This window comes from Corylus avellana, chromosome 2 (assembly GCF_965113065.1).
Source record: "Corylus avellana chromosome 2, dhCorAvel1.hap1.2, whole genome shotgun sequence".
NCBI classification, from domain to species: Eukaryota; Viridiplantae; Streptophyta; class Magnoliopsida; order Fagales; family Betulaceae; genus Corylus; species Corylus avellana.
The window spans coordinates 18,392,218-18,419,600 of NC_142491.1; the positions used below are offsets into that span (position 1 = coordinate 18,392,218).

At 36.9% G+C, this 27,383-nt stretch overlaps 2 protein-coding genes across 2 annotated transcripts; both read left to right on the top strand.

Annotated features, from left to right (window-relative positions):
* The first annotated feature begins 193 nt into the window (after nucleotides 1-193).
* On the top strand, nucleotides 194-21,358 carry LOC132178167 (nucleoporin (DUF3414)). Its single transcript, XM_059590622.2, has 33 exons — nucleotides 194-428; nucleotides 519-692; nucleotides 1,041-1,136; nucleotides 1,450-1,519; nucleotides 1,738-1,871; nucleotides 2,555-2,695; nucleotides 2,778-2,935; nucleotides 4,088-4,256; nucleotides 4,353-4,451; nucleotides 4,925-5,002; nucleotides 5,086-5,145; nucleotides 5,256-5,413; nucleotides 5,650-5,851; nucleotides 6,709-6,828; nucleotides 8,436-8,521; nucleotides 8,664-8,768; nucleotides 9,011-9,109; nucleotides 10,006-10,094; nucleotides 10,833-10,981; nucleotides 12,807-12,950; nucleotides 13,041-13,148; nucleotides 13,459-13,569; nucleotides 14,479-14,586; nucleotides 14,696-14,806; nucleotides 15,412-15,590; nucleotides 15,754-16,210; nucleotides 16,636-16,743; nucleotides 16,976-17,034; nucleotides 17,777-18,161; nucleotides 19,074-20,606; nucleotides 20,793-21,000; nucleotides 21,092-21,222; nucleotides 21,310-21,358. The coding sequence occupies exons 1-32, from the start codon at nucleotides 321-323 to the stop codon at nucleotides 21,190-21,192; spliced, it is 5,907 nt and encodes a 1,968-aa protein (XP_059446605.2). The 5' UTR covers nucleotides 194-320; the 3' UTR covers nucleotides 21,193-21,222; nucleotides 21,310-21,358.
* Nucleotides 21,359-25,523: 4,165 nt separating this feature from the next.
* LOC132163213 (peptidyl-prolyl cis-trans isomerase) lies at nucleotides 25,524-26,361 on the top strand. Its single transcript, XM_059573421.2, has one exon. It carries the CDS (start codon nucleotides 25,590-25,592, stop codon nucleotides 26,109-26,111), a length of 522 nt encoding a protein of 173 aa, XP_059429404.1. The 5' UTR covers nucleotides 25,524-25,589; the 3' UTR covers nucleotides 26,112-26,361.
* The last annotated feature ends 1,022 nt before the right edge of the window (nucleotides 26,362-27,383 follow it).

Here is a 27,383-nt window from a genome sequence, read left to right on the forward strand (position 1 = left end):
TAAAATATACAATTTTTTACGATTTAATTTAAAATTGGACTTTTGGCCCAGGAAATCCGACTCGCCAAACGAACTCTAATTACTTTCTCCAACCCAAATAGACCCAAACGGAAAAGCCCAGCCCAAAAGCACCAGACCACCACCACCTCCGGTCCTCCACTTTACTCCCGCATTTTCACTTGCTCTCGAAGAAAGCTAGAGCTCTCTGTGCCAAACCTTCCGAGCACAAAAAGCGCGAAAATCAAACAAAGCCCTTCTTCTTCATCTCCTCTCAGTCTTCTCTACTAGGGTTTTGGCTCTGCAACCCTCGAGAGCCTCCAATGGCGAGCGGTAGCTCCGTAGACGGCTCTCTCTGGTGGGACCCGTTCTCTCTCCTTCTCACCGAGCTTGAGCACGCCCCTCTCTCCTCCTCCCTCCCTCCAAATCTTGTAAAACCTAATCCTAACTCTATTATTCACATATGATGTAAATGTATGTATATGTTGTATGTGAATTTGGTGGTGTTGGTGTTGGTTTAGGCGAAGAAGTTGAAGGACAACCGCGCCTGGTTCGTGGACACAGTGTCGCGATTCAAGCCACCGAATGAGAAGTCCAGGAACGCTTTGAATTCACAGAAAGTGGAAATAGGGTCTCACCAATTGACTGTACAACCCGAATTGAAAGAAAAGGCTTTGCATATCAGCTCCTCCTTGGTGCGTTCGTTGCACGCTTTTGCTAATTTGTAATTTGTTGAGCTAGTCGTAACCCTATAATCACTGCACTATTGTTCACTATCATTTCCGTTGATACTGCCAAATGTTGATAATCAGTTCTGTGAAAATTGTTGGTGCGCTTCAAATATTGTTTGGTCTTTGATTACATGGTTCTTAATGATGTGTTTCGTCTATAAAGTTAATTTTATATGAAGAATGAGTTTCATAAAGTGTGTATCAGATGCTTCCATCGAGGTTAATATTGGTGTTACTCAAACTTATTTTCTGACCCATATGCTATAAATATTCTCATTGATTATTATGTCACTATTCTGCTTCTTGTTTCAGTGTTTAGACGAGGTGCAATCGTACATTCTTGTTGAAAGATCTCTTCAGGACAAAGATCTAGGTGCTAATTCTATAGTTCAAGAATTTCTTCACGTGGTTAGTAGCTTTTTTTCCTTTATTCTTTTTGTGTTGAATGTGGGTACATCCGAATCTTGGATACAAGTTGTTGGCAATATAGATTTGGTGTATGATTCAATGACAATTTCATGGTTATCCAACTGATGTGAATATGCAAAATGCTAATGTATAGCTTATTCAACTTAGTTGAATTGAGTTGTACATGTGAAATGTTCTTTGCGTACAGATTGGGATGCTAGTGTTGGAGCTTTTTTTCACTGCTAGCTGCTTGTCTTTTTATTTCCCCCCCTCCCTTCTCAATGTTCTATTTTCTTTTGCTGTTGTTATGAAGATATTACTTCAGTATTACATGGAGCGACAATGCTTGCTAAAGTGTACCAGGCAAATTCTTATGCATGCCTGTAAGTCCATCATGGAGCTCTTCTAATTCCCAGTTATTTTCTGTTCTTTATTTTTGAGTTTATTCCTTCTTGGTGTCATGGAATATTTGAACCATTTGGATTATTTATCGAACCATACCACAACCACTTTTATGCCTTAACTTCAAGTTTTTGAAATGTTGCCTATACATACTGAGTTTTGGCTTGTCCTACTGAAAATGTTACTACTTTGGGTGCAGTATATGTTGGAACTGGATCCAAAGAAGGACAAATTATGAGGGAGGAGGTGCTAAAGCTGATTTCTGATGGGCTTGAAAGGAAACTAATATCGGTAATGGAGGACCTTCTATCCTCCAGTCACCCTGTGCAAATGGTATGTTTAATGTCAACATGTGTCTTCTACTTTGTGCCTTGTATGATTCTAAAAGGGAGCTGGATGATGGATATATGAGGTGCACATGTAAATTCATAATCTTACTACAATGAGTCTTTATAATGACTAGCAGAACAATCAACTTTATTAATGGTGCATATTGGTTCTTGAAATTGCCCAAAGACCCCAAACAATACCTATAGATGGGCGAGTATGTGCTTTTCAATTTAAGCACAACAAATATCAACAAATTAAAATTGGGAACCGCACACATGTATCTTCTTATTTCTGAGTTGCAAGAAGATACTTGATAGAAGATTGGACAGAATTCTTAGTTGTCATGATTTTCTTTTTCTTTTTGCCCCTACTACCTAGCTGGCTTCTCTTGTATACTTTGTGTGTACGTGGGGGCGCCTTATGTTTGTAATGATGTCTCGATTAATTATCAAAAAAATAAAATACTATTGATGCAATGGGTAACACTGTCTTAGTGGCTTAGTCAAATTTTATATGGTGCCCATATTTCTTCAACCACTTTTATACACAAGTCTGCTAGCGATAAAAATGTAGATGTATGCATGTTCTATTTGAGAGAAAAAAAGAGAGTACTTGCTTATTTTAATCATGGATTGTCATAATTATGCATTTGAACTTTTCGTGTGATTTGTGGGGATGCTTTGTAGGATGTTGACCTCTTCACTTTGTGGGCTGAGGAAACACTGATTGAAGACAATTTGGTTTTAGACATTCTTTTTCTAGCGTATTATGAGTCATTTTGTACTTGTGATGGTGGAAGATGGAAAAAACTGTGCTCCCTCTACAAGGTATATTGTAATCTTTATGAGAGTACTGTTTTTTTCATTCATTTTTTTTATCCTAATCAGGCTAGAAAAGAAATTCCTGCAGGGGATCACATCTGGGGATTATAACATTGGAAAGCTGGCAATATCATCTGAGGCATTACAATCTTCTTATCATGTCAAAGTTCAGCTGCTACTTATCCTCATAGAGACCCTGGACCTGGAAACTCTTCTCCAGATGGTTCATGATGAAATTCCTTTCAGGTTTTTTACCTAGTTGTTAGATACATTTTATATATTTTTATGGGTAATGTGGAAAGTTCATAGGAGCCTTTTATCTGTTGGAGAAAGAGAATAGCTGGTCAAATCTGTTAAATGCCCTAGTATTATTTCAAGATTTCATTTATTGCATAATTAACGGGCAATACCACGAACAACTTTGGGCTTGTTGAATCTCAACTGAACAAAAATGCCTAATGAGATTAATTGCCCTGAGCTTTGAAACACCAGTGTGGTAGATAGTCTGTAACATAGTATCTAATCTCTCTTCCTCCAAGATCTTGTGTCCAGGATACATAGCTTTTCTCACGAGGGAACTTAACTAATCTTATAATATGCATATAACATCAGCAGATATCAAGAATATCCAGGAAACTAAAATCAATACTGAAATAATGGCTAAAAGACAGGAATGAATTCATGTTATCTTCTACGAATCAGGTTATATCTCTCTCTCTCTCTCTTCCAAGTCAGGTATGTCTATAGGGCATGACATACATACCTAACAAGTATCCTAATATCCATGTTGTGCCATGTCTGACATGGGTACTGTCATTTATAGTATGTACTTGTCTTTGTGTTTTTTTTTCTCTTTTGTTGGGAGTTTTTTGTTTTAACGTTGAATATAATTGGAGGACTCCTATTGAAAATGAAGGTTACATGGGTGTCAGACCTATCAGCTAAAGATTGATGTGTAGTGTAAGTATCAAACTAGATATGAGTGTCCGCTTAGGGAAAAAACCAATTTGTCGTTTGACTGATGTTGTTTTGGTTTCACATTTTTTCGATGCTGTCCAAGATTACTTCACTCTCTAATTATTGGATCAGTGTTGAGTTTTTCAATTATCGTAGAATGGCATATTTTAGGGAGATTTCTCCATTGGGATTGGGTTTGCATACATGCTTAGCAGGCAATTTGAAGCTTATGCATTTTGTTTGTAATTGGAAACTTATTCACCTTGATTTTTCATCAGATTTTCTTTTTGTGGTAATTTTTAGAGCTGTGGTAACTGCAATTTAGATAATTAGATACATTCAGTAGGTTTGACAACCCCCCCCCCCCCCCACACACACACACACTGTGTTTTTAAATATGCCTGTTCTAATTGTTTGAAGACTTGTTTTGCAATTTCGTAGGCAGGGTGTCTCTGTTTTCACCTTGTCTGATGTCCAAGAGATGGATTCAATAATCTCCAGTTTCAATGCCTTTGAACTGAAAGAGGCAGGCCCACTAATTCTAGCCTGGGCAGTGTTTCTTTGCCTAATTTCATCACTTCCAGGAAAGGAGGAAAATAGTGTGCTAATGGTATGTAGTACTGTTGATTGATTTATTGTTTGCTACACTAGGAGGTATGAATATTGCAAATGTTGACCCTGTTATTCTTCTCTTTTAATTCTCCAGGAGATTGATCATGTTGGTTATGTACGTCAAGCCTTTGAGGCTTCATCCTTGAGTTATTTTCTTGAAATCCTTCAAAGTGATCTACTGAAGGAATCAGATGTGAGTTATTCATAGTTTATAGTTCCAAGCGTTTACAGTAACTTGTTTCTAGTGTTTCCCATTTATTTCAAGTGTTCTGACTGATTTGTCCTTCCTTTCACCATAAACCATGTAGCTCTATAATTAACCGCCTCTTTTTGTTTTTTTTGGTATCCGAAGAGAAGAGGGCATGTAGTATATCGTTTGATATTAAATTTACATATGATTGCATCATTTTGGTCCGTATATTTTTTGGATTTTGGATTCTCACTTGTTAGTTCTTGTATATATTCTGTTTTTTAAACTTCCGAGGGTGCAGTGCATAGGACATGGGTTTAATTTGCAGGAGTGGTTCCGAAGGTCCCTGCCTTGGAGAGGTTCCCCGACATAAAAAAAAAATAAAAAAAACTAATTTTTTTTTTAAAAAAAATCTGTTTTTGTAAAAGAAGTGATCTCTCTTTCTGACTTTTTTTATTCCTCTCTTTCTTACCCAGGGACCTAGTGCTGGTTATCGAAGTGTCTTGAGAACTTTTATTTCTGCATTTATTGCATCCTATGAGATCAATCTTCAGGCAAGTATACTAGGATATCTGCGAGAGTTTGTAAGGAATTTATTGTGTGCCTTTCTAATTTATCCTGCTTCATCTTGGTGCAGATAGGGGATAGTACTCTTAATTTGATATTGGATATTCTTTGCAAAATTTATCGAGGCGAGGTTTGGATGTATAATGATTATTGTTCTTCAGGGTCATTCATTATATTTCTAATCATTTAAACTATTGCTCGTAGTTTGCTAATTGGAGAAGTTTTCTCTTGAATTTGCAGGAGTCACTTTGTATTCAGTTCTGGGACAAGGAAAGTTTTATTGACGGTCCCATTCGGTGTCTTCTCTGCAACTTAGAGGGTGAATTCCCCTTCAGGACTGTAGAACTTGTTCGCTTATTGTCATCCCTCTGTGAGGGAACATGGCCTGCAGAATGCGTGTAAGTAAAACTTGTTTAGTTTTTCTTGGTAATCCCATTGGCTTCAAAGCATATGTTCTTTTGTGCTGATGCTGAGGTGGAATATCCATTTTCTCAATGTAACATATAATAAGCTCTATGATTCTTGATATATATATATATATATATATATATATATATATATATATATATATATATGCGGCTGTTCTATGATATGTAGTTTTTTTATGCCTTTAATGTCTTCATTCTTCTAACAGGTATAACTTTCTAGACAAGTCGGTTGGAATATCATCCTTGTTTGAGATTAGTGGTCATTCTTTGGTGGATGACATGTCTCAAATTGTTGAAACACACCTGCCAGTGCATGTTCCTGGCATTGAAGGTTTATTCATTCCTAGCAATACTCGTGGACATGTTTTGAAAATGATTGGTGGTAATACTGCTCTTGTACGATGGGAGGTAATTAGACAAAAGCTTTTAATTGTTTTAATCTAACGTTTGCAGATTGTTTTATCGTAGACCCTTTGGATTTTCTTGGAAACAAAGAGGTTCCTTTTATCTAGGTTTTAACCTGCGTTAGAATGCATTATTACAGTTAGATGGGCATTTTCGATGTTACGGCTGTATTATACATATTATCCTTACCTCTTTGGCTTTCAATCTATGATTTTGACGCTATCTTTGTGGTGTTTGAAATGGCCCACTCTAATAATACTCCTATGACTGACCTCTCTGTCTAGATGAGGTTTAGGATCTTTCTTGTAAAATACTTTCTTATTTTCCTGAAAGCACATGATTTCGTCATGTTGATGGTGCTGCATTACAGTACAATTGAGTGAATGGATCACAGTACAATTGAGTATAATCCATTCACAATTTCATGTTCCATTATGGTTGCATAGAGAGAGATCTCACGTTAAATGCTGATCATGGTTATTGCTTAGTTTAGAATCTCCTTTTTCACATATTGATTAGTTTTGCTTCCATGCTCTCTGGACATGATGGTTATGGTGTTGCCACTGTATTTCATACCTTAAAATTCATAATTTTTTGGGTGCAAGTGTTCTTTCTCCCATCAAATTACTTCCCACTACTTACCTAGCCTGTTTCTGTAATGTGACGGAAGATATATTGTACTCCTGGCAGTGACCTCCTGAAGTTGTGATAAGGTTTGAGTTGATATGTTTTTGGTGATACAACTACTGAAATCATAATGAACTATGAAGCTGTATTCAAGCTGGATTGATTAATTTGGTCATCCAATTCAAGTTCATTTAAGCTGCACCTTTTTGCTGACATATGGATCTGTTTTGTAGTATACACAATCTGGCTTGCTTGTATTGCTCCTCCGTTTGGCACAGGAGCTGTATTTGGACAAAAGTGGGGAAGCTTTCCTTACTCTTGACTTGCTTAGTCGAATGGTGTCTTTTAACACGGTAATTTGCTTTTATACTTTTACTATTGTCTGATATCTTATGAAAGTTGATTTTAAACTGATAATGTTAGGTCACGTTTAGGTGATTGTGATAGAATTCACTTATATAAGTAGTTTTGAGTTCTGCTTCCTGAGAAAGTTGGTTGCTATATGATGCGAAAAGGAAAATGTTGATTGAGCTGCATCAGATGTGAATAAACCAGAATGCTAATAGTCCTTTCATAGTAATTATCGATTTGACTGATATGGTGTCTGAGCACCAGACTTGAAGATTCTTTGGTATATTCTATTCTATGGGTAATGGTGTTGCTGTCAGAGGGCTTTGGTCAATAGTTTCAGCTTTCAATATTGATTTGACTCATGTTTTATCAATTATTTATCTCTTTTCTTTTTTCAGTTTTTGATCTGCTACCAAGTTGACTTGGAAAGATTTGGTTTAACATGGGTTTGATGATGAAATGGCATTCTCTTTGCATTCTGAACTGAGACTAGGTGGCATTCCTCAACTGAGATTTTGATGGGCTTATTGGTATTTTTGTGGCACTGGGAGTTATTTTTTCTTCCACGGTTTCTATATTGATTAGTCCTTTATTTGTCCTCATGTTCCTTATCTCATCAATGTTCGACATGGATTTTGTCACTTTAAAAAATCTGCATTGTGCGTTTGAGCTTTGCCCCCCACCTTCATTTTAAGTGTTTTCTCTACAGTACATGCACTTTGGTTTTGTTCTTTTTCTTTCTGTTGCAAGATCAGATCCAGCTTTTTCTTCTTTTTTCCCGTCACAAATGGATCTAGCTTCCCCGCCCCCTTCCTTTACCCGTTCCTGGTTTTGTAATCTTGTTTTTCACCCATCCCTTTGAAGCTTGGGATCGCTTTTGTTCTATCATTTAGTGGGCGTTCGAGCTCTTCTGAATTTCACCTTTTAATTTTCCAGAAACTATGTTCTTAATTTATATTTCATCTGTAACTCAGATCCATTCTAGCAGTTCAGATTGTAATTAGAAAATATTGACCTTTTCTTAAGTTTTTTTAAATTGCTGTATGATTTTGGCTCCTAAGGTTTATGTTCCTTTTTCTTTAGGTTAAATTGCTGTATGTCTAAGGGTTCGTTCTCTTATTAAAGGTTAAATTGCTGTATGTTTCTTTCTGTTCTTTGTTGAGCTCTGCCTCTTGTACTCTGGAGATGATGGGTCTGTTACTTCTTCTGGTTCCTATCAAGAACTTGTTCTTGTGATTTTCTTTGGCACAACACCCATGTTTGTGCTCACACATTTGGCTTCTCTGTCATGCTGAGCTGATCCTAAGCCCGTATGCATGACGATGGACTGAGCTTGAACATGGTTGCCTCAGCTTGGCTAAAGCCCTAGTTTGGCTTGAACAAGTCCTGCTTGACTGAGTGAGGTTGTAGAGCCGAGTGCTTAGCTCAGGTTGTTTGCATCCGTTAATAAACATATTGGAGAAGGGTAGTAGTGCTAAATATAAAGTTCATACTTTGTGAGGCAAGCAAATGTATTTTTGTACTTTTTATTTTAATTTTCCAGTGCAGTTTGATTATTTCTGTTTAGATTTTCTTTTCACCAGAATTTCTGTTAATTTATTATATGTAGGCAGTGTGCTTTGCTTTAATGGAGGTTGGGAGCTTATTGCATCTTCAAGAATCTGGCATGGCTGGGACTTTGGAGAAGAATGTGTGGTAATTAGGCGACTTAGATGCTTTTTTCTTGTTTCTTCCTTTTTGTCTTTCCTTTTCTGAGTTCATTTTCTAGTTCTGTCCCTTTCATAACCATATTTCTTGTTAAGTTTGAGATAGTTTGTTGTCTTTATGGTCACTGCAGGGTGGTTCAGACCATTTGCACTTTGTTCAGAACTCTGCCTCCTAATTCCAGTAGTGCTGCTCTGATGTCCATGTGTCTCAAGATTTTGGGCAAGATGTTGAAATGGTATCTGTGTTTTTGTTCGGTTGTTCTTATGCGTTGAATGTGTATCTTCAGCTAATCCTTGGCTTGATATTCTTTATAATATTTGGTAAAAATGACATTTGGAGGAATCCTTGTGGGTAATCCTTGGCTTGATATTCTTTATAATCTTTAATTATAAAAAAAGATTTGTGTATGAGTTTATGGTCGTAAAGAGAAACACATATACTACAACCTCAGTCATTAACATGCCTTTCTATGGGCAGTTCCCCTTCTCATGTTGCTGCGGTGGTTCTGAAGGCAAATATATTTGATGTGGTCTTAAGGACAAGTATCTGCGATGTTGGCAGCAGTGCTTCATCAAGGTAAATCCTCTAGTTTAAAATTCTGGACGTTTACATTCAACTTCCACTGTTGTGTTCGAAGTCCTCCATAATCATTTTCCTTATTGATTTGACTTATATATTTTGAAAGAACTATTTTTTGAGCCTTCTATACATATTTTTAAAAAATAAAAATAAAAAATTTATCCTGTCAAAATATTTAGATTACAGCACTAACTTTGCATGGGTCCTGAGTCATTTTATTTCTTTATTAAATAAGGCTAAGTTTTCCTTGATTGCGCGCATGTCTATTCATATTCCAATTTTTTTTCCACACATATATCTATTCGTATTCCAATTTTTTTTCTTCTTTACTTCCATTTATTTTATGGTTGGCCATTTGAAGTGCATAATGAATAATATCGTCATTGATGATAGCAGAAATTTGTGTAGTTTGTGACACCATGAAGCCTTCTCGTGGAACATAAGGGGTTATAGAATTTGAATGACATGCCCTAATTGCAACCTTATGGTTTTGCTTATGTGGATTGTCTTGCCATTTCATTGTATGGGGCCATGAACTTTGTGGATTTTTTTTTTCTTTTTTGTGTGGGGGCAAAGTCTTCATCTTTTGCTTGCTTCCTTTGTCTTAGTAGTGGGTGCTGTTTCATTGAGTTATATTACTGCATTATTTAATTTCGTATAGACCATTTCATTGCATGGGGCCATGAACTCTATGTGGTTTTTTCTTCTTTTTTGTGTGGGGGCAAAGTCTTCATCTTTTGCTTGCTTCCTTTGTCTTTGTAGTGGGTGCTGTTTCATTTAAGTTATATTACTGCATTATTTAATTACTTATAAAAAAAATGACTGCATTATTTAATTGAACTATGAATTTATAGTTTGTGTTTGTATTCTTTTTACCTCTTTCTTCTTTCTAGTGGATCGTGGTTACTTTCTGGGAAATTGGCAAAGATGCTCTTAATTGACTGTGAGCAGAATGATAATGACTACCCATTGGCTATATCAGGCATGTTTAGTAGTAGCTTCTCACATTTTACTGTTAGTATCTTTAAATTTGCCTCATATTTCATTTGTTAAGCATTGCAATAAGATTGTCATTAAAAGTTGTCCACCTCTAAGATACACTGAAGGGCATTGTATGAAGTTAACTAGACTTTCTACCTCTTTTTTTTTTTTAATGACGGGGAACCCCACCAAAGGCAAGGCCACTTCGTGTAGTTACTTATGAAGGATAAACTCCGGACCCATGTAATGCACCCCTACCACATGGATCAATTAAATATGGCTTTCACCAGGGAAGTGGCCCCAAGGAGTTGTTTGCACTCAAGGGGATTCGACTTTAGATTATATAGTTATGCCAGCAAAGTCCAAGGCCTTCACTACTTGGACCAACCCCTTGGGGTTAGACTTTCTACTTATTTATACTTGCGCCGTTTAGAATCAAAGACACCATTTTGGACGGAGGGAGTAATATTTTGAAATTTTCACTGTTTTTCTTTTATAATCTACCTTTTAAAGAACTTTGCCCAATATGTAGTCTATCCAACTTGACTTCATGAGCAGGAAACCTGAAATATCAAAAAAATAATTAGGGGACAACAAGGTGCAAATCATTTTATTTGTCTATATACAATAATTATTTTAGGAGCAGTCTTTGCAGTACAGCTGTTCATGAAGTCTGTAACATCATCATTGTCTATTTGTTTTCTGGATTCTGACGCACATTGTTAAAAAACCTTTACAGTGCTGGACTTTACCAGGCAGCTTGTGGAAACAGGATTAGAGGATGATTCCATACTGGCGCTAGTTGCTTTCTCCCTGCAGTATGTCCTAGTTAGTCATGAGTACTGGAAATACAAAGCAAAGTATGTGCGTTGGAAAGTAACATTGAAGGTGCACCTTGGATCTCTCTGGCAGCTGCTACAACTTGGTTCCCATTTTTTATTCTATTTAACTTGGTAGACACGTATGGAATTATCAAATGGTTGCAATTGTTGGATTTCTTTCATCATTCACTACCTTGAGTCTATCTAAAACTGCAAACATTTTAAGCATTCTTTTAGGCCCATGCAAAAAGATATACATTCATGATTATTAGCCAAAATTGGAATATAATAAAATGGTCAATATGATGTTCGAGATGCATCGAGATTTAATTTTGGATTTACAACCTCAAGCCTCCCATATTTCTTCGTCAAGTTAGTTTTGTTTAATGTCCTCTTGCTCCTAGGCTCAGTTGGCTAGGAGGGAGAAATGGAGGGATAAAAAAAGGTTTAGAGTTGGAGATTGGGTTCCAGCCGGCCCACCTCTTTTCGTTTTGTATCCTCATCACAAAGATGGGAGGAAAATGGGAAGTACAACTGGGAAGGATGAGGGGTTTGGATTCTTTTTCCAATCTACCCTTATAATCCCTGAACTAAAATGGTGTAATAGTAATTTCAAAAGATACCTTTTTTCCCCACGTTTTCATCCCTACTATGAAACATAGAAGGAAAACATCTCTTATCCTTCTTTCCAATTTTTATTTCCTCCTATCTTTCCCATCTTGCCACTTTCCATCCCTCCTATCCATTGATCTCTTTAAGCAGTTGTTCATATGCTAATTGTATCTTGCAATGCTTTGGGTCTTTTTGTTGCGACAGTGATTGGGGAGCTTTTCTTTTCTGTCTTGTTTCATCTGTCTCTTCACCCTTCACTAATTGAATTTTACTTATCATTGCGAAGAATATATCAAGCGGGTAAGCATGAGTGATATTAATATTTCTTTTACACGGTACAATTAAATTTCAAGTTCTTATCTTTATGCCGTTTGGTAGGCCTCTTCGCATGCTGGACAGCGCAGTTGGTAAACCTCAGTTTGATGTAGTATGGAAGATGATACCGTCCTGCCATATGTGGTGTTTTTGGAAGGAAAGAACCAATATAAGATTTGATGACCGTGAGAGGACATTGGTGTAATTGAAGGGTTTATACTTTGAGACACTTACTATTGGGCTCCTACCTTCGACTTTAATATTTCTAGCTTTCATATTTTTCTAGAGCTTTTTTCTTCTTCTAATTAGGTGTCTCTCTTCTATGCATCTGGTGAACTTGGGTTTCTCCTTTGAGCTTTTTAATGAATTTGCGATTAATTAAAAAAAAAAAAAAAAGAAGTCAAATTCTGATTATTTTCTGATGAAGGTCTTTTCTGATGGGTGTGCATTTGATATGACAATCTTTGCTCTCCTTTATCCCCTTGTCATTTATGGCCTGAGAACCAAATATTACAAATGGATAATAATAGAAGAGTAACAGCGCTTAATTACAAGTTACAATTTGTATTTTTTTTGTTGCTGACATATATATATATATATATATATATTGCTTTAAGATCTTCAACATCTGTCTTGTAATATAAAAAATGTTTCACATGTATTAGCCTTGTTTTCTTTCTGGCTTTAGAATTGTCTTTACTGATATCTGTGACCTGTTTGTTTGACTCATGTAAGTGACCCCGAGAATCTTAGGTCTGGGTGTAGTCATGTCTTCCTTCTCTTTATCCCAAAAAAAGAAAAGTCTACTTTTTAGTATGGGTTTGACGTATATGTGGTAAACGGTCCTATTGCCTGCATATTGTCCTACCTACACCTGGTTTCTTGTGCTCTTTCTAAAGTTCTCTGATTCATTGCAAACCCTGCTACAATAACATGATATGCTGATCATGTGTATAATGTTTTAGGTGCTGGAAGTGATGAAAAAATGCATTTTGTCAATCTCATACTATAAAAGATTGGGTGATGTTATCCGGGATATGTTACTTTGTGACTCTTCCATCCACAATACACTCTTTCGAATTGTTGGTACAACTACACAAGCCTTAGAGGTCAGCTATGTTCTATATCTACCAGTCTTACCTGGCCATGAAAAACTAGATTTCTCTTCTCCTAACTGATGTGAGAACATATTCCTGCAGAATATTTATGTTAGCCGTCTCTTCGAACTGATGGAGATTGAGGGATTACAGCTTGCTATGGGTTCTGTTCTAGATATTCTTTTCATCATGCTCTCCAATTTTTCAAAGGTATTTTTGAGAAACACTGAGCTTTTCGTTTGATTGGCGTACTAGGCTGGAAAGATTTTCGAAGTAGCAGTCCATGTTATATTTCTTCTTATACTGCTACATAGATGTTATATGTTTTTGTTTAAAGCGTGTCTTCTCAAGTTCTCATGTCTCTGTTGCGCTACAATTTTGAGCAATATATCTACCTTGATTTTAAGTATTATATTCGCACCTGTGGTAGTATCTTTCTTGTTTAGATTATTTTGTTAGTTTTGTGAATCAGCTAATTTAAGATACAAAAGTTGAGATCCAGTTGTGGTTAATTTTCCAGGATATATCTTCCAGCCTTACTGTCTTTCATCAAGCAGTGCTGTCATGTACGACCAAACCAGTTCCCATTGTTGCTGCTATCATATCCTTAATATCATATTTTCGCAATCCTGTATGTACTTCATCCTTGCTCAATCTGTACGCGGATCATGCTTGAATTTTAATAGTTTTCAGCTTATGTTCCTTAATAATGCAATTAATTTAATCCCTGCATGTCGTGTTTCTGCACTTTCATAACAAAAATTCAATATTTTTAAATATGTGTTTGTTCATCATCTTCTTCTCTGTTTATGCTTTATCATCCAAATCATTCAGTTAGAGATTCATCGAGAAATGTACAATATAGGCTTTTGCACCTAATATTTTGTGTTGGTCATTGATCATTGCCTTGTAATTCATGAGAAACTGAGGGTCGCATGCAACTTTTTCCTACTCTCAATGGTGAAATTTATTGCTGTACTGGAGGAAATTCACAATTATTTGAAAATGAATTTACTACACAAGGTTGATCACCTAATGATTCATCCTTTGTGCTTGAGACCGTGCATTATTTGATTAGCCTGTTTGAAATCATGAAGGTTATAAAAAGTTGTTTTATGTTTGGGGTGGGTGGATCTGCTGGTCATTTTGGATCTTACCTACATATGTTTGTAATTTCTTTAGTGATCACAGGTTCTTTGTTTTGCTACCATCAATCTTGCAAACTGTTCTCTAACTGTTTTCGTCTAGACTTGGACATGTTTGCCTTCAAAATCGCATCTCCTGCTGGATGGATTTTGGCTTTGGACATCTGCTGTGTTTACATATAATTATAGATAGACTATACAGATTGGATATGGAGTTTCATGACCATTGCTGTGTAATTGTGTTTCCTACGTGGCCTTAATTTGCATCTCTTTCTTGACTCCCCATTGTTCTTAACCCAGTGTACTTTTCTCTTCCTTCTATGTTTTATTAATGTCATATGGTACTTCCTTTATTGTTGAGAAGCTTTAATGAGGTTTTTGAGTTGTCTATGCAGACAATCCAAGTCGGTGCTGCTCGGGTATTGTCAGAATTGTTGATTGTGGCAGATTATTTACAACAATATTCATTTGGCAATGCATGCTTTGGTTTGGATGATAAGCAGGTTTTGCATGTTGTATTTGAGCTTATTCTCATACTTTCCTCCACTGGCTACTGTATTTAATTGACTAGATTAGTTTCTACTCTAATTTTGATTAACAACTTGGTTTTAGATTACAGATTTGAGGCACGCTGTAAACTACATACTACTTGAGAAGTCAGCATGGAATAAAGATCTTTTTGTTGCCATAGTCAATCTGCTCACTTCTGCAGCAAATTATCAGGTTTGATACCTTATATACCGGGTTTGAGGCTTGAAAAATGTTTGGAATAACATTTACATGCCGAGTCTGATATAATTTTGTTTAGGAGTGGCCCCATTATTATTATATTGTACTTTGATATTCTTGCGATGCTGATATACACCTCCTAAATTCTCTTCCTGTATCATTATCCTGGAGAAAAATGGGTTATTACTTACTGGGTATTTTGAGTAAAACAGTAGTCTAGTGGTTTATCAAGCTCTGTGGATCCAACAGATTCCGTTAGATAGCATGGATCTCTGTATAAGAGTTATGATATTTTCCCAATATTTTTGCATCAACTTTTATAGGTTTAGAAAGTTAATAGTTTGTGGTTTCTGACACAAATAGGACCATTGTTGTGGGCAAGACAGCCAAGCCTACGCTCATAATCTGTAATGAACACAGGAAAGTTGCATAGAAGCCAAATTGGACATTGCTTAACTAAGTTCAGCTCAATCACTGGCTAGCAATGACTCTATTGTAAATTATTTGGTTCATCTTTACTTTTCCTCACTCTGTCATCTCAATTGTGTCATTCTAGCTTTTCGTGGCATTGTTTCCTAACATATGGTTTCTTTCTGCAGCCTGCTTTTCTTGTTGCTGTATTTGCTGCCAAAGAGAGTACAGATATCCAACATAGTAATGCTAATGATGTGAAGCACCCAGCAAATGAAGCTTCCTTTGAGCCACAGGGTTCCAATAAATCAAGTCTGGTAGATGCACTTCTGTACCATCTTGATAGAACAAATGATCTTATCAACAGGTATATTGTCCTGAAAGGATTTTATTCTAGTTTCTTTGTCAGTCTTTTTATTGTTACCATGTATTGTCATATTTTGTTGCTTTTGTTTGATATGATTGATATGCTTACATCTTATCTTGGCTTCACATTTTAATCTGCTGGATATATATATATTTTTTTTCAGCAATCCTCAAATTCTGTTGAATTTACTTAACTTTATGAAGGCCTTGTGGCAAGGGGCTGCTCAGTATACACATATCCTGAAGTGGCTGAGGAGCTCTGAGAATTTGTGGAAACAATTGTCCAACTCTGTTTCGCTAATTGCTGGCGTTGAAGATCCTCCCCTTGAAAATCTTACTGAAAAAGAGGCTCTGAACTTGGCGTGCAAATATCAATGTCAATCTGCAATATTGGAAATTATGGCATATGAGATGTTCCTGCAGAAAAAATTTTCACATGCTGAATCACTTGTGAAGCATGCAGTTGAATCAAAGGACAGGATAGAAAACGCGGTATACATTGAAAAATCAAAAGTTGTGAAAAATATTATGTCAAAGTGGTGTGAGAGCACTGTTTTAGGCAATCTGATCAGGTCATACGCTTCTTGTGAATACAACAACGAAAAATACTTCCACGCAAAGGTGATTGTTAGTATTAGTGGTAACAAACCAACAATCTTCATATCTAATTTCATTTAGTTTTGTTAATATGTTAATTTAGCAATGTCGCAGTTGAAAATTGGGTTATTTACTTTCACTGGTTGATATTATGTTTCTTTTTGTCAGTCTTTTCTTGCTTTCTATGTATTGAGCACTGAGCTGGGATTAAAAGAACATATGCCATTAGCTCTAATAGTTGACTTTTCAATTAATTCACAATTCTCGAGTCAACTAAATCAGTGCTTTTCGATATGAATACTTTAATGCTTCTCTTAAGTATGCTGTTTGTGTATATGGTGTAGAGTACATCAGTACTATTACCCCTTGATATTTGTTTCAGCCTTTTGGTATTATTTCTGTATATCTACAATGTAAGAGAATCACTGGTGTCTTTTGCAACTTTACAGCTTGCTGCCAGCTTATTCACGGTGCATGTGATGGGAAGATTAGCAACCAGTGACTCAGGAACTTTGTCTGTCTCATTGGTTGAGAAGATCCTTGTGATTTCAAAAAAGGTTTGATCCTGTCTCTAACATAGTCAGATTGTTTTAGTTAGTGAAATTTCAAGAATGATTTTTATATCATATGTGTTTGTGTGTGTGTGTAGAGAGACAAGCCCTTTGGGGGCTCATTTTATTTATTGTCAGAACTGCTGGCTCTATGTATTTTATTTTTGTCTTCTTTTTTCATTTCATTTTCTTGGAGTTGCATCTAACTATAACCTTTTTTGTTATTTCCTGTTTGCAGTTGATCAGTCAGCCTGCTTTTTCTGAATTGTTAGCTCAATATTCTCAGCATGGTTACAGGTAGAGTTCTTGGATAGTCATTTAGTTCTGATAAATATGGCTGGCCGTTTTTTGTTTTCTTGGATTGAGAGAGAGAGAGAGAGAGAGAGAGAGAGAGAGGGAGAGAGAGAGAGAGAGGGGAGGGGGGGGTCGTCAATTGGAACCTAAACGCCCAAGTCTGGATGTATTTGAAACTTGGAAATGGTCCTGCATGATTTCATGAAGACTATTGAAAAAAATTATCTGATTCTTATCTGTTATATTTTATAACTATGGCTGTTCTACTGAAAATTACTCTCTTATCTATGGCCATTTTGGCTGCCATCCATCATGCATCTTTGAGATTTCATTCTGTTTACCTCGTATATGTGAGCATTATTATATTCACAAACTTCTCTCCTTGTTTTTCTTGTTGTGTGTGTATTATTGTGCATGACGATACTTCCAGAAGTTACTATGATTTGGTTTAAATGGACATAACCACCTCCTACATGTTGTGTTCTGTTACCCTTCCATTTTTTTGAAAAGAACTTGGCCTTTCTTCGGCTGTGACAAATTATCCTGGCATTTACATGGAATCATGCATTTTCTACATTGCAGTATGTTAACTTGTTTCTTTTCTTGGGCAAGTGTTTTGTTAATTTGCTTCTAAAACACAAGGTTTTTGTATAGTTCTTCACTTTGATTTTCTTCTGACGTACACAATGTATTTTATTTTTAGATGCTTATACAAATCATTTTTTTTTCTTTGTTCTTTTTTCAGTGAAGGGAAGGAACTAAATACTTTAATTCTCAGTGACCTTTATTATCATTTGCAAGGAGAGTTTGAAGGTCGTAAAATTTGTCCTGGACCATTCAAAGAACTATATCAGTATCTAGTTGAATTGAAGCTTTTGCAGACTTATCAACTTAAGTATGAGGATGACCTTTTTGCAACTTCCAGACCTGTATACTTGTTTGACCTTGTACGGCTCAGAGCAGATATGGGATTAGATATGTGGGATTTTTCAGAGTGGAAAGCGTCAAAGGCAATCGCAGAAACAATGTTGTGTTGCATGCAGGACACAAACTCAATGGTGTTGCTTGCAAGTTCAAAGCAGTCTGCACTGAAAGCATTAATAACTGTTTTAACTGTTTACGAGGATGATGTGAGTTATCAGAACTCTAATTCCCTTTCTGTTGAAGTTCCAAAGTTAGAAATGCATGATCGTTAACGGTTTTGTTATGGTTTGATTTGTTAGGAAAGTAATGCAAATTTCGTAATGATTCTACACCTTTATGTTTTATCTTGTCAAAACTAAAATGTGAAAGAATGATCATAATCTAGCGAGTCAATTAATGATTATGTTGATCTATAACGGAGGGTTTGTTTTCTAATATAAAAGTTAATTTTTGGTGTTTTGGGAATTTTGCAGTATATGTTATTATGAGGTTGATTGTAGTGAACATCGTGCCTTATCACCCTACTTTTCTGTAAAAAAGTAATAATGCTTTGAAGAAGACAGGTTTGAGCGTAACCGCATGTTGTATTATGCATCCACCTTTTGAATGAAGTATGGAATAACTCTTTGAAGGATCTGGTTATAACCAATATAAATTGATCCTTGTAGGATAGAAAAAAAAATGGGGATTGTAATAGTTATGCAATTTAGATATCTCTCTTTGACAAGCAAGTTGTTATGTGGAAGTTGTGTGAATCAAAACTACATTTCACAATTGCCTAGCATGGTTCTCTGACGTTAAATGGAGCATGAAAGGAATTCTGAGGACTCTACACTACAGAGAAACATTTTGGTATTCGACAAAGAAAACCATTTCTATGAACCACGCACCTTAGGCATTTAGAACATATTAAGATAATTCTTTCCTCCTTTCTGCACTGGGCATCTAATTTGATCAACCTGATGTCTTAACCTTTGTGTGTAGTCCTTTATGATACAACTAAAGTTCAACTTCATGCTTTGAAAAAACCAAAATGTTTTTCTATTTTTTTATTTTTTTATTTTACTCACATTTGCTTTATTATCAGACAATTAATTCTTTTTTGCCTACTGATGCAGTCACCAACGAGAAATGCTATTGGAGCAAAGATCCCTGATCAAGTTGTTTTATCATGTATTGATCATATATGCCAATGTTTCTATGCCACCGTAGAATCACTAGCACCAATTCTGGATGCCTCTGAAGATATCCTTTGTTTTCTAGCAGCTCAAGCAGAATTACTTCTCCATCTGATGAGATCTGCATATAAAAGCTTTTCGTTGCATGCTTTTGCACTTGTCTTGAAAACCTTGGGTTCTGGCCTCAAAGTATTGAGTGGCTTAAGGTCATCAGTCGAAGGGGTTAGCACAACAATGAGGCTCTTACTTAGGTTGCTTCTTTCGACTGTGGAGTTTACTTGCCTTAGTTCATGTTTAGATGGGGTGACAGCTATGGAATCTGTCGAAGAGTTGGCTGTGATTTCTAACACGACTATTTCCCTACTACCCATTCTCTGCAACTGCATTACTACTGAGCATTGGACCCTCTCCCTGACAACTATGGATTTTATACTAAAAAGTTTCTGGATGCCTAACACTTGGTTCCCAATCTTACAGAATCGTTTATCGATGCAGAATGTTATTCTGAAGCTTCAGGATAATAAATGTTCTGCATCCTTTCCCATAATATTGAAGTTCTTTTTGACCCTGGCACGTGTGAGAGGAGGTGCTGAGATGCTTGTTAATTCTGGTTTTTTCTCATCTCTGAGGGTTTTGTTTGCTGAATCCTTGGATGGTAGACTTTTTTCCCCAATTAATAGTGAAGGGGGTTTCTCTGACTCATCTGACAAAATTGAACCTGGATGCATTTGGGGACTTGGCTTGTCTGTGGTTACGGCTATAATCCAATCTCTAGGAGACAGTTCTACTTGTACTGATATTGTGGACAATGTGATACCTTACTTCTTTTCAGAGAAAGCTCATATGATTTTTTATTATCTCAATGCACCAGACTTTCCGTCTGATGATCCTGACAAGAAAAGACCTCGGGCTCAAAGGACACAAACATCTTTGGCTGCTCTTAAAGAAACAGAGCATACTCTAATGCTGATGTGTGTGCTAGCAAAACATTCGAATTCATGGGTTAAGGCCATGAAAGAAATGGATTCAGAGCTAAGAGAGAAAAGTATCCATCTCTTGGCCTTCATTAGCCGGGGAACTCGACGCCATGGAGAGCCTGCCATCAGGGGTGCCCCTCTTTTATGTCCTCCTACCCTCAAAGACGACTTTGATTGCTGCAAGAAAGAATCAGTTATCAAAAGCAGACATGGATGGTTTGCTCTTTCGCCGCTTGGTTGCGTGTCAAAACAGAAGTTCACTGCTGTCTCAACTGCTCTAACAATCAAGGATCAAGCAACTGAAAATAATGATCCTGTTTCTCAAACATACTTCTCCGATGCAATTGCCTTGCAGATCTACAAAATTGCATTTCTTCTTCTGAAGTTTCTGTGTTTACAAGCTGAGGGTGCTGCTAAAAGGGCAGAGGAGTTGGGATTTGTCGATCTTGCTCATTTTCCTGAGCTTCCAATGCCTGAAATCTTACACGGTTTACAGGTAGGATGGTGCTATCTGTTCATTTATTAGCATTATCTACTCTTTCAACATAATTGGATGCCTACTATTTGTTAGCAGTGCTTTAGCTAGGCAAACATATCAAATCTGCCATATACTTGATATAAAATGAAGCCTTATAGAAACTATTAAGATCATTCTTTTAAACATGCTATTTATCCAATGCAGGATCAAGCCATTGCTATTGTTACTGAACTGTGTGAGGCCAACAAATTGGAGCGGATTCATCCCGAAGTCCAAGATGTCTGTTGCTTATTGGTGCAAATAATGGAGATGGCTTTATATTTGGAACTTTGTGTTGTACAGATTTGTGGCATAAGACCTGTGCTAGGGCGCGTCGAGGATTTCTCAAAAGAACTCAAATTGTTGATAAGAGGTACTAGTCTTTTTCATCCCACTAACAATCTGATAACCCAATAATTGGTTGCCTATAATATAATAAAATGACTACTGTTCGTCTTATGCAGCAACAGATGGCCATGCTTTTCTGAAACTATCAATGAAGTCCTTGAAACATATAATATCGTTTGTCTATCCGGGATTGTTACAGTCCGAGGGTTTATTGTAGAGTACTTGTGGATACAGCTGAAGTCTGCAGGTCTTTTTTTTTTGTTTATGTATAATATAATGCATATATAAATATATTCGTGGCACTTTCTTGAGCCATTCTTTTTATGATTCCAAGGAGGTGGCGGTATTTTTACAAAGCAATGTGCACTCGGCCCACTTTACAATTCTGTCTCCATATGTGCTTGTCGTTACGCGGAGAATGAAGTATTTTCAGCATACTCCGGTTTGTTGCCTTTTAAGCTTTTTCTTTTCTTTTGTTTTGGTTTTAGCAACTTTTTTTTTTTTTTTTAAAGCCGCATATTTATTGTTTTTTGTTTTGAGAAATTATTGGTGAATGGGTGGGCGGGCCCTGCTCCGTGCATGCATGCATGCATTGCCATCATTGCCATGTGCTTTGGGTGGTGAAAATACAGTAGTAATGCCGCAAGTCTCTATAATGATTTTAATAATTATATTATTCTTGGAGGGATTCAAAAAGGACTTAAGAAGAACTTTTAAAATTACTCGAAAATACATGAGACTCTTGGATAAGCACAAATCATGAGGGGTTTTTTTTGATATAAATTTCCTAAAAAATAATTTCTTTCAAGTAGCCTCTAAAAATGCTACGTGTGATTTGAGCATGAGTTCATATATTTTTTATTAATGTTATTAAAAAAGCGAATTGTTATATATCTCAATTTTTTTTTTTTAAAGTTAATTTTTAAATAATGTATCACTATTTTTTGAGATTTATTATTTTAATAAATGTGTCATCAATTCATAGAATGGTGACACATTATTTAAAAATTAACTTTTAAATAAAAAAAATTTGGGATGATTTATCTCAAACAAGCATTTCTCTTACTTGTGAGAGATTTCAAAATCTCCTTCCTCTATTCTTTCAGTTTAATCATGTGGTCGATCCACGCGTTGGATGTGACCCCTTTTTCATGACTCTACTGTACCAGATGGCCTGCCAGCCTGGCTGGTATTATTCGCAATCCTGATAAAGTAGGATTGGATCCCCAGCACTTTTTTTTCCCTCCAAAGAGGAGGGGGGTAATAATAAGGGTTTGTGAGAGGGGCGTTCTTGTCTTAGCAGGGCTCTTGCTTGAGTAGGCCCCTGGCTTGATTGGACTCTTTCTCGGGGCTCTTTTGCTTGGCCAAGAAAGTGTCTCTTCTTTAGTATCTTCTTCGAAGAAGAGTAGAGAAGAGGGACTAGGACTAGTAACAGGTGTTCTCAATTCATGTCCAATATATTACTCCAATCAAAAGGTTCCATTACCACCTAGAATGGCATTGTCCAAATTTAGAATCTCTTTTAGATCGATCAACAAGTACTTTTTTTTTTTTAGGTGTTCTCTTGTTGGAATAGACTAATTTTGGTTTTTCATTTAAAAAGTGTTTTGACGTAATATAAAGTTGACAAGCATTTTTTGGTAGGGTTTACATTTGAGAAAATGTCTTCTATACTGCACCAGTGTTTCAAATTAATGTAGAGCTGAATCTTTACTTATAAAAAATAAAATAATAGGTTAAATACTTTTTTGCCCCTTGTGGTTTAATAACTTTATTTTTTTGTTTCCTAAGGCTTAGTTTTTATCACAGAAGATACTTCAGGTTTACATAAAAACAGAGATAGTACCTCAGTCTAAATTTCGTCCGTTTTTAAGTAAATCTAACGTACTTCCTGTGATAAAAACTAAACTCTATGGGCAAAAGATGAAGTTGTTAAATCACAGAGGGCAAAAAGGTAGTTAACCTTAACATAAAAGAGTAGTTACATAACCATTCTCAATGGAGTAGAGAGGTCGATGTACTGCTACTCCTAGCCTATTGTGGCGGTTGTTGCCGTTGCCTATGCCAATGTCAGATGTAGATGCATGATCACCCCCTTTTTTTTTATTAAGGGTGGTCACACGAACACTCTAATTTTTTTTAATTGTTTTAAATAATAAGTCAGCTCCACGTGTACAAAGTTAAGCACTTATTTAATTTGTCAAAATACTCTTTAAAGTAGGTGTGAATTTTTATTTGTTCATAAAGAGTGTTATTATGTTTTGAATTATTTGTTAATATGTTTGAGAACAATGTGACTTTCAAACGAAAAATAACCGTTAGGAAACATTGTCAGAATTTTTCAAAAGAAATTTTTTTTATGGCTAACTATCCAAAGGTTTCAATCTTCCCGCGTCATACATAGTGAATAATGTTAGATTTTGGGCATGGGCATGATTCTAAATGAATTATTATATAAATGAAATTTTGAATGCTAAGAAGAATCCCTATTCCTTTACGAAAGTGAAGTATGATGCAATTGAAGAATAATGATCCTTTTTGAAAGAAAAGAAAAAGAAGAATAGAATCGTAGAGTAGAGTAATAAGGACTTTTAAATGCTTTAAGGAGTTCTAAAAATTTCAATGTGTGTTTTTTTCAACGCTAAAGATTCCAATATTGTATGATACCCGCAAATAAATATGTATGTGTCAATCAATTGTAAAAAATTCCGAATTTGGCATTTTATTTTTCTTTTTAAGTTTTAGGAAAAACAAATATATTTTTCGGTTGATAGAAATGTAGACAACTTCGGTTTTTTTTTTTTTTTTACATTTACACACAAGGAAAAGGGAGGGAGATTCGAATTAGTGACGTCCACTTCATTAGACATGGTCCATAGCCGATTGAGCTAACCTTGGGGGACAACCAACTTTTATTAAATCAATAGATATGCTATAGTGCAATAAAAAGACCATTTTTAGCTCATAAAAGTTTTAGGTGGCCAGAGGTCATAGGCAAATCAATAGGTGGGGCCACAGCAACTATGAATGGAGTTTATAACCTCTTACCACCTAAAACTTTTATGGGTTTTGTTTCTCAACTAGCCTTAGGGTTTTCTCACTTTCTCTCTAGCGTCGCAGCCTCAGGTAAGCCCCCTCACCCTCGCTTGCCCTTGCATCGGGTGCCAGTAGTTTACTTGATGTCCTTGGCCCAGGTTGCCTCCTCCCTACCCTTTCTCTGCCGCACCTTCCTCTTTGTTCTGCTTTTGTCCTTGGCGAAGCTCTCTGGTTGTTTTCTACTCCTTTCCTTTCTGTTTTTTTTTTGCTATGTTTTTTGTGTGATGTTCTTGTAGCCTTGCTTGTCTGCCACTCGGTGTGGGTGCTGATTTTGAGGGTTTCTTTTAGACTCCCCCCAGTTTTGTTTTGTGTTCGCCGCCGATCTCCTCCGCCCACCGTCCAATGCTGGGTCTTTCCTCGTGCCCCTCCAGCGATGAGCTTCAACATCCCCTGCTGGCGATCAGTTTTTCGACCAGCTGGTGATCAGTTTTGCTACCCTCCGTCCACTGTTTTGGGCTTTTTCCACGTCCCCACCGCGTTGAGCTTCCATCGTTCCCTTCCGGTGTCAGTTTCCGGCGAGTGCACAATCGGCATCTATGCTGTGTGTGCTTGTTCCCGTTTGTTTTATTTTCCTTGTATTGTCTATGTTCATGTTTTTTTCCTGTATGCATTTCATTTCTGTTATTTGCTTATAATAAGGCCCTGCCTCTTTGGTTCTCCCACGTTTTATTTCGGTTTTCTTACTTCTGTTTTGTAATAAGGCTTGGCCACTCAATCTGCCTGTTTGGATGTGAACTGAACTTTGGTCCATATCTTTTAGGTCGTGGATGTGAATTTTAGTCCAAACCTTCGAGTTGTGGACGTGAACTTCATCCTGACTTTTGGGTCGAGGAGGAATTTGCGCTATTTATGCATTGGATTGCCTCTGTCTTATGCAGATCTGTTATTTCAATTGAAAACTAGTCATAGGTTAACAGAGGTTTTAGGTAATGTTGTATCCTTATAGCTTCGGCTATAATTTGCATTTTCAGGGCTTTGTGATCCTGCGATGTAAGAGTTTTATACTTATAATTATTATCAATGAAATTAAAATGTATTTCTTTAAAAAAAAAAAAAAAAAACTTTTATGGGCTAAAAATAAATTTTTATTGCACTAAAAGCATTTCTCTTCAATCAAAGGCAGGTGGCAACTCGCATCGAAGAAAATGGCTGACAAGTGTACTATTTATGTATACCTCATGAATCCCTCAAATCAGAGCCGTTTCAAACGGCGTCGTTTTCCCTCGTCCCTCCCACACAGTCCAATAGTCCACGCTCCTTATCCGGAATAATGACGAAGAGCATATACCGTCATATCTCGAATCTCCTACACTAACACTAGTCAAAACCTAACCTAACCATAGTTACTCCCACTACCGTCACGATCCCCCCACGCGTCCTCATCCAACGGCTCATTCCAACCTTACAGACACAATCCCCATGTCCCAACCCCTATATAAACCTTCCTCGTCCCCTCAAAACCCTAAGCAATTTCTCTCTCTTGCTAATCTTTGATCGAACATCAAAATCTCTGCTTCAATGGCGTCAAACCCTAAGGTTTTCTTCGACATGGAGATCGGCAACCAGCCCGCTGGCCGGATCGTGATGGAGCTCTACGCCGACACCACTCCCCGCACGGCCGAGAACTTCCGTGCCCTCTGCACCGGTGAGAAGGGAACCGGCCGCTCCGGCAAGCCCCTCCACTACAAGAAATCATCCTTCCACCGGGTGATCCCCGGGTTCATGTGCCAGGGCGGAGACTTCACCGCCGGGAACGGCACTGGCGGCGAGTCCATCTATGGCGCCAAGTTCGCCGATGAGAACTTCATCAGGAAGCACACCGGCCCCGGCATCCTCTCCATGGCCAATGCCGGCCCCGGCACAAACGGATCTCAGTTCTTCATCTGTACCGCCAAGACCGAGTGGCTGGACGGCAAGCACGTAGTGTTCGGACAGGTCGTGGAGGGCCTGGACATCGTGAAGGCGATCGAGAAGGTCGGATCCAGCTCCGGCAGGACCGCCAAGACCGTTGTCGTCGCCGACTGTGGTCAACTCTCTTAGATCTGATTTAACTCTTTATCTAATAATACTACTATGTTTTTCATCTACTTGGGAGTGTCGTTTAACTCTTTTTTTAACGTCGTTTAGCCTTATGTGGTTGTCGGTATGGTCATGGTGCTCTTTCTTTTTTAAGAGTCTTATGGGACTTGGGGGCTTTCGTTACCCTTAGATCTGGTGGTTCTGAGACTTTTTATTGTGTGATAAAATGAACTACCACCATTAAATAATATGCTGCTCTTCGTTTTCCTCATGCTTTTCGTTTATTATCCGTAACGTTTGCTTTAATTCCTTGATCGGTTTGTAATTGTTACAAGATTTTAAGCAGATTTATCTATCTCTCTCATGTGAAATAAATAAATGTTGACGACGGAGTCAACGAATCAAACAAGCTAGATATTTGTTTGTTAAAGTTCTCGATGATTCGGCGTTCAAAAAAAAAAAAAAAAAAAAAAAAAAGACAAGGGAGAGATAAGTATTGACTTGTCCATGATGGTGACTTTTGTCTCATGGCCTTTGATAATAATTAGGATTTGTGGTCCAGATTAGGCTCCGTAAATTAATCATGATCCTAAGGCTTAAAAAAGAGTAAAGAATATGTGTTAGTTATATATGCCCTTGATTCTCTCGACTTTTGTTGTGTGGGTGCGTATTAGGTTGAGGCCTCCGTAAATATCTTGGATTTTTTTATGAGTTGTTTTATGATTATATTTCCTAGGATGCTCTTAGTTTGTGTTACTTTTTTGTTATTTGGGCCCAACTTTTAGCTGTGTGCCTCGTCCTCGGCGGACATGTAAATTCGGGCCACTGATCACTGGAGTTGAGAATCATCTAAAACAAAGGCCCATTGGGAGAGAAATAAGGGTTATTATTTTTTTTAAAATAATATCTGACCCGGAGAATGTGTATTATTTTGTTAAAGATTTATTTCTTTATTTTTATCTAACAATCATATTTTAGAAAATTTGTTTTTTTTTTTTTTTTAAAAAAAGAATATTTCATTCAAAATATTGTCTCTTCTCCGCGATGGTCATATTTTCAAGAATTTAATAGACCAATCGGGGAAATTTTAATTATTATTATTATTATTTTCGGTTGGTGGGTGTATCAGTTGGTAAGAATAAAAAAAAATTGAATTGGACCCCGCTTCAGTATGAAGTTGATATGTTCGGGTGAGAAGTCGGGGTGCGGTTTTTTTAAGATTCCCAACTATCTTTGGGCTCTACTTGTATTGAGTGAGCTCATCAATATCTCATCCATCCGACCAAACCAAAG

Bases quoted from the DNA above. Each gene is read 5' to 3' on its own strand.
- LOC132163213 (XM_059573421.2), top strand. From the start codon at position 25,590: ATGGCGTCAAACCCTAAGGTTTTCTTCGACATGGAGATCGGCAACCAG.
- LOC132178167 (XM_059590622.2), top strand. From the start codon at position 321: ATGGCGAGCGGTAGCTCCGTAGACGGCTCTCTCTGGTGGGACCCGTTC. The intron at 1,872-2,554 runs GTATGTTTAATG...GATGCTTTGTAG, and splicing joins CCAGTCACCCTGTGCAAATG to GATGTTGACCTCTTCACTTT. The intron at 5,852-6,708 runs GTAATTAGACAA...TCTGTTTTGTAG, and splicing joins CTGCTCTTGTACGATGGGAG to TATACACAATCTGGCTTGCT.